This window comes from Varroa destructor, unplaced genomic scaffold (assembly GCF_002443255.2).
Source record: "Varroa destructor unplaced genomic scaffold, Vdes_3.0 BEIS01000004.1, whole genome shotgun sequence".
In the NCBI taxonomy this organism is placed as follows: domain Eukaryota; kingdom Metazoa; phylum Arthropoda; class Arachnida; order Mesostigmata; family Varroidae; genus Varroa; species Varroa destructor.
Window position 1 is genome coordinate 13,115,525 of NW_019211457.1, and position 13,436 is coordinate 13,128,960.

The following is a 13,436-nucleotide window of genomic DNA, read 5'->3' on the forward strand; positions in this document are numbered from 1 at the left end:
GGATGTTTTCATAAAGATTAGTCGAATAGAAGTATAATTGGTAAAAGATTTGACTGGAGAACAGAAAAATATCCGAATATCAGACTACCTAAGGCTTCTTGTTTTCAATTTAAATTGTATTGCAGGTGGAACTAACACCGCACTCAGCCTTTAATCATAGGACAATTTTTTTTCCTATGGATAGGCCATTTTTGTTATACGCATACCCACACGCATAAGTTATGAACCCTTTAAAATGGGAAGATTCCTTTTAATTTGTAAATGATTTGCGAGATCATTTCAGATCGTTTCTGAACAACCGTTCCATACAATTCGGTTAGCAAGATGGCTATATTCTCTTGGAATAATAAGTCTATTGTGTTTAAGAAAGTTTTGAAGATGAATGAGTTTATAAAAGATATGTATCATTTAATCGATATGCGCGGTCAATAGGCCAATGACGGCTATGACCTACCATTAGGTCCAGTTTAAGTTGTGTTAGCACAGAAATAAGGTCCGTATGAATCTAATCCTAGACTGAAAAATAACAAATTCACTATCTTGAATTAACTAATTAAGCCATTTTTACTTTTGTCATGATGTTTATTTACTTTACTGTTCATTATTATTGCAAATATATTATATTCATCATTATCATACATATGATATCCTAATAGTCAATGGTTGTTATTGGCAATTCATGGCAACGCTCGTTTTCATTGTTATTTTCTGTTTCTATAAATTTCATTGCGTGGCCCCCATCAGTTGAGCCGGATTTTATTTAGCATTTCGTCATGCCAAATCATTCATTCGAACGCTTTCTTTTTTCATGTTACGTTTAATATATATATATGTATATTTATTAGTATTATGTATGATACACGGAAATGATGCGATCGTGAGGCCTGAGAGTTTGTGGCCTGAGTTTGTGGCGGAACGATCGCTTCATCGGGACAACGTTGGTATGGCGTTAGCCCGGAATCACGATCAGGACCTTAAGTTAGTTTTCTTCTGGATGGAAAATATCACAGTCTAAGATGGCAGGTGTGCGATGAAAACTAAAATAAACATCTGTTTACATTCAGTCTTCAAGTTCATTTTAGCATTGACGATGTTCTATGACTAAGTGTGAACGTTACTGCCTGCTACGTTCAGCTTTCGCAGTTCAGCAGGACTTGGCTTTCCTGAAATAATGGAATTCTTTGTGAAGGGCCCAAAAGCTATATCAGGACTTTACTGCCATGTCGCGTCGCACACCATATAACAGCGCAATCGCTGACGTTACACTCCTCCTTTTAGGACATTCTGCTTACTCTGTGTTGAGTTTCATGGTACCTGCGGGCGCGGACACGTTGAGTATGAACCAGTATGGCCCTTCATTCTGATCATATCCACCTTGTGATTATAGACAGAAGAAGGGAACGGTGAATTTCTCGGAGACAAGTATACCAGATTCTGCTCTTGCTTGACAAATCCGTTTTCGAGCAGATTTCTGTTAGTGGGGCATTTGTCGCGTTCCGAACGGTAACAATCGGTGTCACTCGGAAAACGAGGATGAACTGGCCATACTCGTGGAGCTAGTGGGCCATGGGCAGCCTCCGTAGGATGAGGCGCCATAGCTACTACTGTTACACGTAGGAGGCTCCCATACACCTGAAATGTTAAACAGCATTAAGACTGAAAATCTGAACTTATCGATCTTAAAAAGAAAACTATAAAGTTAATAACGTGCAAAGATTAGAAAAGTGCGCTGAGCACGACATATTCCAGTGAAAGTTAGTTGTTGCCTGTGATCGTTGGCAGTGTTCAGACATTTCAAATAAAGTTAATTTTTAGAATAAAGCTATACTAAGCTAAGTACGCAGTGTTTTTTTTTAAACACAGTTATTTTCCAAACTTAATTGATAGAAAAAATACGCATAAAAACTGAAAATTATGTTATTACCTTAATGTTTTAGTTACTACAATACATTACTGTTTTTGGTGCAACTGACCCATTAGATATAATTGCAATTTCAGTATTATTATATTACCATTGTGATTATTATTTAAGCCATAGTACAACTCACTCCCATTGGTAGACCAGTAATTGGGAGCAAAAATGCTGGAAGCTGAATTGAAATGTAGTTTGGCATGAGCTGCCGCGTGGTAAGAACTCGCCGATTGGCCGAAAAGCTCGCTGTGGGCAGCTGTCATTGATCCTGGCGCCTGGTGATACTGATGGTACCTACTCGGTAAGTGGTAACCAGCAGAATGATGAGCGGCCGCAGATGCAACGCTTCCAACGGCAGTGCCCATTGCTCCAACAGAAGAAGAGCTCATGCCCATGGAGGACGCCACCATGCCGGACACGGAGTCCAGAGAAGACGGACTTACCCCCAGCGAAGTCGAGGGACCCTGCGGCTGTGTTGCCTGAGCCAGACCCTGAAAATCGAAGCGGTAAGCGTATCTCTTACCGTGCACCTGTAAGTTTTGACAGTAAACGGTAAAAATATTGGAACGGAAAAACGAACGTCAATGCAAACCAATAAAAGGGTTATCTGTACCTAAGTGTTTAGCTGCCAGTAGGAAACGATGAGATGGAGAAACGTGCGTTTCAACAAAGAAGAGAACGTTTGCGCGAAGCATATTGCTCCATGGCTACGCCAGGCTTGCTTGTAAAGACAAGCAACTTTCACTCAGGATCTAAACGAGTTTCATCTAAGGCTGGAGTGACAATGACAGAAAACCAGCTAAAATCGCGGAAATTTGCGAACCACTCCAATCTAGTGCGTTACATGCTATGCATCGTATATGGCATCATGCAAGCGAAAAGCGTATGGAAATGCAGTGCTGGAAGGAAATTCGAACAGAGATGGCTGTAGGATCTTGAACTAAACAGATTCTTTTAGCTTCTACTAGAGTAACAGTTTCGGCGGGAAAATAGCAGATGTCAGGGAACTAAAAACGTTAATAATGTCTGATAATTTTGCGCGAATTTGTACGCTCAGCTGGAGAACGCTATTGTACAGTTAGCTAAAGCAAATACATTTCTAGCAGCGTCATGTAAAGAGGCACCTGTCAAATTTTTATATATGTAAAATTTCCAATACAACCGAAGAGATACCAAGGTAAAGTTGTGCTAAGTAAGTATCGAAGTGTGCAAAAATAGAAAACATCTTCGACCGCATCCCTTTTCGTCTACGGGTTGTATGGACATATATATACATATATATATAACTATTTTACGGTGACGTATTATGCTTCACTATGATGCAGGGCAAATACAGACTGATGAGCTTAAAAAACTCGTTAACAAGCACACTTCAGTCCGGCATAGGCGCTCCAAACGCGCAAAGTAATCGTTTCCCTTCGCAGATCTATATGGGCTAAAAGAAATGGGCACGGTCCAGTTTTGTAATCCCAGGTACATAGGACAAACAATTTTTTTCGAAGACCTCTTTCAGATCTGTGCTGAGAAAAAAAAAAAGCATTTACCTTTGTCATGATGTTTTTGTCGTAATAGTAGCGCAAGGCCCTGGAGAGTTTGTCGTAGCTCATGTTGGGTTTGGATTTTCGTTCGCCCCAACGCCGGGCAACTTCGTCAGGATCAGTGAGTTTGAATTCTCCATTACTGCCTTCCCATGCGATACAACTCGCGTTTGACGAGTCGGAGAGCAGCTCAAGGAGAAATTGCCACAGTTGAATCTGACCACTGCCAAGGACGCCTGCTCCAGCGACGCCGCCTACCCCATGCGGGGGCGATGGCGAAGCCCGACCTGCCCATGAACTGCGGTAGTTTGATTCTGACGAAAAAAAGGACGGCATGCAATCAGAGCAAGGACGAAGGGCCGAAATAAGGATTATTCATACAAGCTTATATTCGTGTTGTTTTTCGTATAGTTTTAGAGCATCTGCGTCAATGAGCCATAACTTAATATAATCATTACATCAGAATTCCGTTGAAATTTTAAATATTAATTAAAAGCAACTATCAAAAAACGAACTAACAGTAAGAGGAAATGTTCTGAGGTGAAATAATTTTCACCGACATATTTTGGAAGTGAGTGATAGCTATAGGCTCGTTAAAAACCGATAGAATTTTTAGGACATAGTCCGTAAGGAACGAACTGCAAAGGACATAATGCTCTTAAACTTCGACACATGCGCCATTCGTCATGATATCGGTGGTAGAGTTCACAGCGAAAGATGACGACGTTATCTTTAGACACCGAGGAAACTGTTTTATGCAGACTTCAAACGAATCAGGTCGAAACCTGCTATCAACTATTTTAGCTTTCTTCTTCGACTGTAACTGTGTTTGCTGTCGACCATTGCTAACCAGATCAGATCCGGATTATATCTGCTGTGTGTATACGCCTATTGATAACCGACAGACACAAAAGGGGTCTAAACTCTATTTCGTTTCAAATTTAGACAGTGAACCTAGTCAGATTAGTCCCCTAACTATACGAATTATGTCTCAAAAGCTGTCGCTGTGCAAGGGCAAATCACAGAACGTATAGAAGAGGGGCCTACATATGTTTCCGTAGCCATGCGAGGGAAAGGGATGGACCTTGGATGTTGACTACAGTGGCTCCGTCTAACGGACGCCATTGTGGACCACTTTGACGTTTGCATCGTGTCTGCAGTTTGCGTGTTCGATATAAAAAGTGACACGCTCCAAGCGTCTTCGATGTAGACGATACCTAAAGCCTCAGCCATGGGTGAGAAAGAAAAAGAGGGATGGAGGATACGTAAACGCGCGTTGACTGGTGCGCCAGCGCTGATCGGCTTCGTTGTTGACGCGTCACTAAGACTGCGTTCCAAGAAACGAGCCGCTGTCAAATGCCCCTTGGCGTCACGATGGCTGGTTGCCGACAGTGGAGCGTGCTTGTGATAATTATGCTATGGATATAAGTCTTTAAAGGAACATGTTAATATAGGTGTTTCTGTTCGTCGATGTTTGATTGTTACTTCGGATGAGTACGAGCGATCCTGTGTTGGGAACGGCAGACAATGAATTTCGTCGTTCTAATGGAGCGTCGGCATAATTCGTTATGTTAGTACGCCAGCGCAGTGGATACTAAAGAATTCGTCTATTGTCTCATGTCCAGTAAAGACCTGTTAGAATTTTATTTTGTTATTTAATAAATAACATGTGTTTTCCTTATGCATCTTGTTTTATCACTATCTACTGATCACTGTGTGAGTAAAAAAGCTTGCTTCCCTCTACTTTTCGTCGTGCTTGACGTCACAGCTTGAAGAACTCGAATGTATGCGAATTAAGTTCACAAGAGGCTAGAACATCATTTAACGCCTTTACGTCTTGTAAATGATAGGTTTGATTAAAGAATAGAGATCTCCATTAATATACCTAACTAAAGATACCATTTCTAAATTTAAATCACGAAGCTATAAATGAGCTGTTGGCGCATGCGTAACTTTTTTTTTCATGACCGGCAACCGGTCATGCCAAAACAAATGGTACCTTAGTGAAGTACAGGCGGACAAATAGAGTTGCATCTATGTACGTATTATACATGTAAACTTAAGTAAACGTCTATTTAAATTGCATCAGTACTTGAAACAAAAAAAAAAAGAACCGAGAGAAAAAGAACTGGTAAAATCATTTTACAGTTAATAAACAGGGATTTTATAGTTAATAAACATCCATATTACCAAACATTAAACCGAGATATTAATTTTAGACCTGAGTTAGCTCAGATAAGGACGTATGTGTCAGAAAAAAATTGTGTTGACTTCGTTCAAGAGCCTCCGTTCCCTTGAATCCAGCCAAAATATGAATATGGCAGAGTAGTTTATATCAAGTACCAGGGTTTTGGCGAAAGAGCTTCACGCACTGCTACAGTCGATAACAGTTTATTGCCATCGGCTGAGTCTTATATGGTTGAAATTTAAATACTCATTGTGAGAAACTTAGACGAAATTTGTATTGCCTATTGCCTATCAGTTAACTTTGTTCAGTGGAGACAGATCTATCTTGTTGAAGTTAGCCCTTACATTTAACGTTCTGTATATATATATATATATATATATATATATGTAAATTAATTCGAGTGATTTTTCCTCTGCTCCTAAGGGCCTGCCTAGGTATTATATTTTCAGACTAAATGATTACTTGAAATTTTGAGATTACTGAAAACTTGAGATTTCATCGTCTATTCTAACTCCGTTGACCAGTTGTAGAGAAACTGGCATTAGAATATAGGAAAACAATACAAGCTAAATGTGTAAAGTTCGCTCAACCTTTGTTTTGTCATTGATTTAATTATATTTTATAATTACTATTTTATATTTATAATTTACGTTTATATAGAAAGCAATACAACTAGTGAACTAGTATCCAATTTAGTGTTAAGCAGACCCCATGTGTCTTTCGTGTTACTAAGTTATTCCTTTTACAAGTGGCTCTTTGGATAGTCCTAAAAATAAATATGCATTAACAGTGTCGAAAGCATTATTTGCTATGTGAACTTTACGTTATACTTACGATGACGTTAGAAATTTTCTCATCGATTCACATCGACCGCTTCCCGCAGTTTCTCTGAAGAAGAACCCAAATCGCGCCTTTCTACTCTATATACAACCTAACGTTATGGCCTGAAACACCCCCCTGAGGTAAATTGAGGTCTAATATATTATCAGTGGATCTAGTAGGCTCCAGTAGCCTTGTGCTACACAGTCGTATTTCTTCGTATCAGTATTACATATTACAAGCATTCATACACGCACACATACACAAATCAGCCGAACAAATGGAACTTGGAGTTATATGAACTTCACTTACCTGTGAGCATCATCCCGGTTGCAATGAAAGCCTTTACTCAAAGTTCGAAGTTGATTTGGTTTTTGTTAGTTACCAAATCGGTCGGTTTTCAATGAAATCGAACTTTTCGCTACTCTCAGTGGAATCTCTTTTAGCGACACCACTTGATACACTATAGGTTATATATTGCTACCGACCTGAGTGCAATAGTTCATTTATTAGACACGAGTCACACTTAGTTCTTGTCCATCATATAACTGTGTCAACATAAGCAGATGCGTTTATGAATACTAGATGCTGGAGAAGTCACTTTCTCGGTTTATTTGAAACTCGTTTGGCTCATCGACCCATAAGAGGGACATATCCTCCTATGAATGAATGTATAAGCGGCGCCGGAAGCTAGTCGGTCGATTGGGTTTCGCAGCGCAGAATACGACGACCTTGCCATTAATTGGCACAACACTGTTTGCAGTGGGGTTGCCCGATAGAGTTGGGACAATCGTACAGACAAAATAGTACTGGTTTACTTACTTGATTCTCTCAAGGTGTCGCTTAATCACAAGGAACTTTTCATTCCAAAGCACTATCATTACCGAAGCTGTTAAGTGGCGGTGATGCCTGTCAAAATAACGAATGTTGTTTATAAACGACGAAGAACAGGGAAAGGCCGGCAGGGGTTTGTCGTTTCTTCCGGCCGTCTTCCGGCTCCCGGGTCCGTCAGGAACAGCTTTACCCTGTGCTTGTATGCCTTTCCGGAGATGGCTATCCTTGACTCCCTGCAGGTGCTGCTATGGGTTCTAGTATCGCTATTACTTTTTCGTTGTCGTTGCCGTGTCCGCTGTCGACGTGGTCTTTCACGTCGTTAAAAGGGGAGAATCGTTGGGGGAAGTTAGGGTGATTGATAACAACGCCTTACGGTACTACCCCAAGCTCGGTGGAGGCCAGCGCGCGATGTTTTGTACACTACGGCTTATATACTTATACTTCAACTGATCTATTCTCCGTCCGTCGGATAAGGGGGAACCGGGCAACCGCGACGTTTGCAAACCTTTCCACAGATTTCGACGGATGTCGACAGCGTTACGGTAGCCAACACATGGAGGAATTTACTCACACAGTCTGTTCACCATTTAGTCCAGCTACGGGCCGAACAGGCATGTCCAGTAGGCAGCGATCAGGCCTCACGTTTCTTGATGTCTTTGTCGCGGCCCCTTTCTTCCCAACAGTCTTCGACGGCAGCCGAGATCGTCTCACTCTCTTGCCAGTGCTATTTCGGTTAATCTTTTAGTCAATAGGAGCTGGTTGCGCCATCTAACTATAGCGGCCCGTTGATGTATCCTGTTGGAATCGCCGTTCGCTCCTTCATCCGTTTCTTGCTTGATGCTAACGGCGTCAGAACGTTGATCCTGCTAATCCTGGCCCGTCGTCGGTCTGCGTCGGTCGGTCGGTCGGTTTCGTCGTCAGTCGATCGTTTCCTGCAATGCTGCTCCCGTACGTCCGGTGTGTCCTGAACACGCCAGCCTATTGGAAGTACTTACTTCCTTCCGCTATAACCAGACCTTAGTGTGGCTGCTAGTAACCCTGACGACTTGGCTGGTTGGCAGGAAGGTAGGCTCCGAGGCTGGAGCTGGTCCGAACATTTTCTGCCCTGCACATATCGCCGTTGCTAGCGCCTGCAGCAAATCGAAGACCGCAGCCGAGGCTGACGCGACCCTAGCTGTCAGCAGCTGATGGTGACGCATGCGCGAAGTCGCACCCCCTGCTCCGGGTCCTGCTGCAATCTCACTCAAAAGAAAAGCTAGCGCAGCTAGTAACTTGGCTTGAACTACAGTCTTGAAAAGATGAGCAGGGGTAGCAACCGTAGGAGTTTCTATAGGGGTCTAGGGGGCTAAATAGGGCTGGGGAAGTGTTTGGCGCAGGCCAATCAGAGACAACGAAGCAAATTCGTACGGGGTGTTAGCGGCGGCGGGTCCGCAGAGGTTGGCGCGGGAGAGGACCGCAGCAAAGAAGGCCAATCAGATAGCAGAGCACCGTCAGAAGCACTGTGTGGGCATCCCTAACTCCGCCTTCGGCCCGGTGGTGCTCGCTGAGATGCTGATAGCGGGGGCTATACCCGAGTCGTTGGCGATATTCACGTCTCTAGTAAGCCAGGCCTTTAGCCCGTTGCTAGTAAGACCACTGAGGTGTGTCTCCAAAAAGCTCATAATGGTGTGTGTGCCCGTGTACGAGAACAATATGACGCCTGCCTTGTATGTACATGCGATTGCAACTGCCACGTTCGTCCATTGAACTATAATGTGCGACGTTCCGCCTGCAAAGCGCTGCTCTGATAGACTTCGTGGTGCAGATTTTCGACTTCGGAAGCTTTTGATAATTCAGAGTAAGAAGAAGGGCAATGAGACGATATCATTGTGCTGTTGTGGTCGACTGGGATCGCATCGGAATTAGCGTGGACACTGCCGCTGGTGCGGGCTGATGTTGACGTTAGCGCAATTGGCCTTAAACAATTTAATGAGAAGACTGTTAGTGCAGCGGAAAATGACTTTTGTCCCGGACCTGGCATCCTCTACTCTACAATGGAGTCCAGCATATCTTAAGACTCAAGGGGACTTTTGATCTCATGACTTGACAAAGCTTCAAGGTCGCCACATAAGTAAGCAATTGTGACGTCTTTAAACTATAGGGTAAAGTGATCTATAGTCTCCTTGTCGACGATAGAAATAGAGAATAATTACAATAACACAGTACGTAGGTTGGTCTAGTTTCCGCTTTGCAGGTCGGGTCAAAGTTTGATTCGAGGGCAGAATCGGGATATTGCTCTCAGATCTCGCTGAACTAATGCCAGCATATGGGCAAAAATTTCGAAAGGTAAACGCATGTTAAGGTCAATTGCACTCTTTCAACCCTAACTTATTCTTTATTAGAAAGGTTGAAGGCTTCTTTTGATGGGAAAATCAGATCCACATTTTCTAAAATTAAGGTATTAGGTCGTTTACTTTTTAGTTTTATGCGAATTGTTAAATACGTTTTGTGAAAAGTGGATACCCAAATACTGTAAAGTAAGAAGTAATTGATAATAATAAACTTAATTATTCTTATCTATTAAACTTCCAAATTTTAAATCCTTTAGCAAGACCTATCTTCATTTCATCTAGAGTAGAATTTGTCCCACATTGGCAACTTAAGCAAACTTATAACGGAAACTTGTTGTTGTTATATTATGCACCGAATCTAAACCTTTACAATTAACGCTTAACGGCTTTCGATTGTCTGTTGTTTTTCCTTCCAGGAGAAGTGTCGATAATGGCGTGGTAAAACCCGTGCCTATTTAATTTAAACTCTCAAGTTTTAGTTTTTACCTCAACTTACTTATTGTGATCACAGTTTTGCTTAAAGCAGCCTATCTGCTTTAAGCTGCTGCCGTATGCCTGTATCCAACGCTTTCACAAGCAGCTATTACCAAACGCTAAAATTGTCTAATATGATATTTCTATAAATATGACCGTCTAGCATTCCTTTCGAGCCTTAAGCTATTATTAGGATACCTAAAATATTATAAGATCGACATTGCATCGTTTTTGAACATGAGTTCATTATATAACTTTTGCTTGTTCGTTATGAACGGTCTTGGATGCCCAGAACCTTGCAGGCCATAGATAACCAGCGTCCAAAATGTGATCTCCATTGTGGCTGTTAGGGCAAAAATAATTCAGGCTGTTAATTTCTCATTCAACGTAAATTGGCAATCGGTTTGGGAAAACAAGTGCTTCCAACGTTGGGTTACTGGCTATATTCTTTATTTAGCCATTGTTCCCTCTAACTTCAACCGAGCCTTAACTAATATGTAATGTTTGAAAGTTCCCATTTTACATAATGGAAATTTTACCAGAAAAACATTGCCTTATAAAGCAGAAGTTGACTAGAAGTGTGATATAAAGACGACGGCAATAGAGGGCGCAGATTCATCACTACTCGAAAAGTTCGCGCCTTTTCGATTCTCTAACGAGCGATTCAATCAATAGGCATCACACGATTTGTAAACAATAACATGGCTTCCTAAGTGCCTACCACATATTGAGGCCTAATTGGCCACGCTGAACTCTCAACACAGGGCTCTCCTAGTGGAACTCCTGATCATGTCGTGTCAGGCGCGTCACTCTCTCTGACATGGGCACCTCATTAGACTTCATTCGACGCTACAGATCCAGAGTACAAAACGCATCCTACCGAGGAAACGTCGCGTTTTCACTTTCAGCTAATTTTAGGTTCATAAAGTCCGGAAAGCAACTGTGAAAGCAAAGGCATACAGGTTCAACACAAAATACGACGGTTCCCGTTCCAAAAGCAAGCTTCCATTTGAACCACTACTCTGACAGCCAATATGAATTGCTATGGGACCGCTATCGTCAAAGGAAACCTTTTTTTTTTTGAAGGCAGTACACATAGCACGAATCTAACGCTATAGATTTTAAGGACGCGTGGTACCACACAAGATGAACCGTAGTCGTTCTAGTGCAATGGGTCGCAGCCAATATTGGTGCCACTTGTTCAATCGGTAAATAAATCGTGGTATCCTGGGGCTTTCGGAGAAAGCCCTCCAGCACAACATCACAGTTATTTAATGACACCCTGTAGAAAGTTGCCTTTTGGATTCATACATAGGTCGCACCACTGGCCTAGTGGTTACACTGGACTTCATCGGCCTGCGAGTGAATCACACTGTCGCTACCTGTACCTTAGCCGAGCACAAAATTAAACTTTTTGCCTCACAGCCAAACGTTCTTTTTCCGGATTTTACTAAACATTTGAACAATATGAGCTTGATATCGGCGCTAACCGCTTTTGCAAAGAGTCTAACTCATCTATCAGCCGCGACCTGAGCTGGACAGCGTTAAGAGCAAGCAGGTAAACAATCTCCTCGAATCCTTCCCCGGAAACGAAAAAAACATATAGACCGAATGCAGTGGTTCTAAGGAAAAGTCTGTTTGCAGTATACAAAAAACCCTACAGTGATCATATAATAATATAACATGTATACCCTGGACCACTCGCAAAAATAATAATGAGGAAATAAATGTCATTTAATTGTTACTTCATTATGGTATCGTTATAACGTCGCCAGTTATTCTCCGTAGTAAAAACGTTACATCTTTTTTTACCTACCCAGATTATATCGTATGTACAGGGCTCAGATATTTATATCATGAATTTTTTTTACTAGGGCGGGTAACTGAATCTTGCAACGAAAGGTACTCCAGACACGGTAAGCATCAAGCAAGAACTTGACGGGATTTGTTAGTGATGGAGAAAGTTACGGACCAGACGCGATAGTGAAACGCCTAAAGTCGGCGACGATACCTAAGAAAGAGATCTATGATAGAATTATTAGCGTCTGACATCTTGAAAGTGGATAAGGGCAAGACTGCGATAGAGAGCAAGCAATTCAAGTGAGGCACCGAGGCCATTTGCAAATACCCTGCAACTCCTGCCGAACGCCTGCTTTCAGAGTAGTATTCATTGTATAAATCCGACAGGTGATGTGGTGCAAACATCTGTCGATAAAGGAGAACAAAGCAAATGTAAGATAATCTTCACATTATATATTCGGGCGTATATTTCTGCTCGCTCGTATTACGTGCGGCGTCAACCAATGGCCTTTAGATCAAGACTCGTTTGTAACTTCATTTTCGATTGCATCTCCGCGAAGCTTTCATGAGACTAAATCACGAGCGATTTCACTTTCGTTTGGTGAATAATCGCAGTACTAGCTCTCACACTTTAGTCCTCATAGGTGAAATACGAGCCAGCTTTTACCTCAGATGCCGGATATAGCCGGCGCGGCGGTCGAAACTTAGCTCTGATGCGGGGAGATGATGTCCAGTAAGCTTTAAACTCGCAGCGGCAAATGCGATCACTTCGAGATCATTACAGCATATCATCTACACATATATATAATCTACTGTCGCATGCGATAACCGCAGACTATACGCAGTATCAACCCCAACAGAAGCTGCCTCCGACCATCGATTAGGCGGCTAGACCCCCGACCCGGTCGGCCAGAAGCGATAAAGTGATCCTAAATACAAATGAGGTAGTGCGTGTTCTCTGTGCTAACGAGTCGTTGACTCGTGTGCTCGTGAGCTCCTCACAAACTGCTCGCGAGTGTTTCGAAATCGCGGGAACGCTTTGTGGAGCAGTACCATATACTTAGTAGGAATGAGAAAGGGAGACGAAGGAGCTAGCTTTTAGAAGAGAATTGAAAAAAGCCCTGTCTCTCTCTCTCTCTCTCTCTCTGCTTCAGAGAAGGTATCTGATACCCGGACATCTTTCTGTCGATCTGCATCAGCCATGGTAGGCAGATATGGTTTGTATCGTAGTCAGACGAACTAGAGCTTGTTGCGTGTCAGGTAGTACACCAGCGGTTCTGACGATCAGTGATATCAGTATATCGGGTATTATTAGAAGGGCGGAAATGTCGCGGAAGGAGAGCGAGATAGTACAGTGAGTTGTTTGAATGTTATGGCCATGGGAAATATTATGAAGTAGCATATCTAAGTCGAGAAAGAATGGGTAAATGATTAAGTAAACAAATGAAGTCGTACTTAGAAAAGGATATATAAAGAATACATAATATAACATGACAATTATTATTAGTAGTAAAACAGCTGATGGTGGTAGTAACTGAGGT

The 13,436-nt window shown here is 42.2% G+C and overlaps 1 protein-coding gene and 1 long non-coding RNA gene across 3 annotated transcripts in view; one reads left to right on the forward strand and one right to left on the reverse strand.

Annotated features, from left to right (window-relative positions):
• Positions 1-563: 563 nt before the first annotated feature.
• LOC111249575 (uncharacterized) overlaps positions 564-13,436 on the reverse strand; it is a 38,082-nt gene continuing 25,209 nt past the window's right edge. Inside the window, exons 3-6 of one of the 2 annotated variants that reach the window (XM_022803589.2) lie at positions 6,770-9,246; positions 3,457-3,764; positions 2,049-2,442; positions 564-1,632 (exon numbers count right to left, since the gene is read on the reverse strand). In XM_022803589.2, coding sequence (XP_022659324.1) covers positions 1,517-1,632; positions 2,049-2,442; positions 3,457-3,764; positions 6,770-6,782 — 831 coding nt within the window. In that variant the 5' untranslated portion in view covers positions 6,783-9,246 and the 3' untranslated portion in view covers positions 564-1,516. Of the gene's footprint in view, positions 1,633-2,012; positions 2,443-3,456; positions 3,765-6,769; positions 9,247-13,436 lie in introns of both variants that reach the window. The other variant, XM_086988876.1, reaches the window with a different exon arrangement.
• LOC147755864 (uncharacterized) lies at positions 9,251-11,844 on the forward strand. Its single transcript, XR_015327564.1, has 2 exons — positions 9,251-9,616; positions 10,038-11,844. It is a non-coding gene; the product is annotated as an uncharacterized LOC147755864 (long non-coding RNA).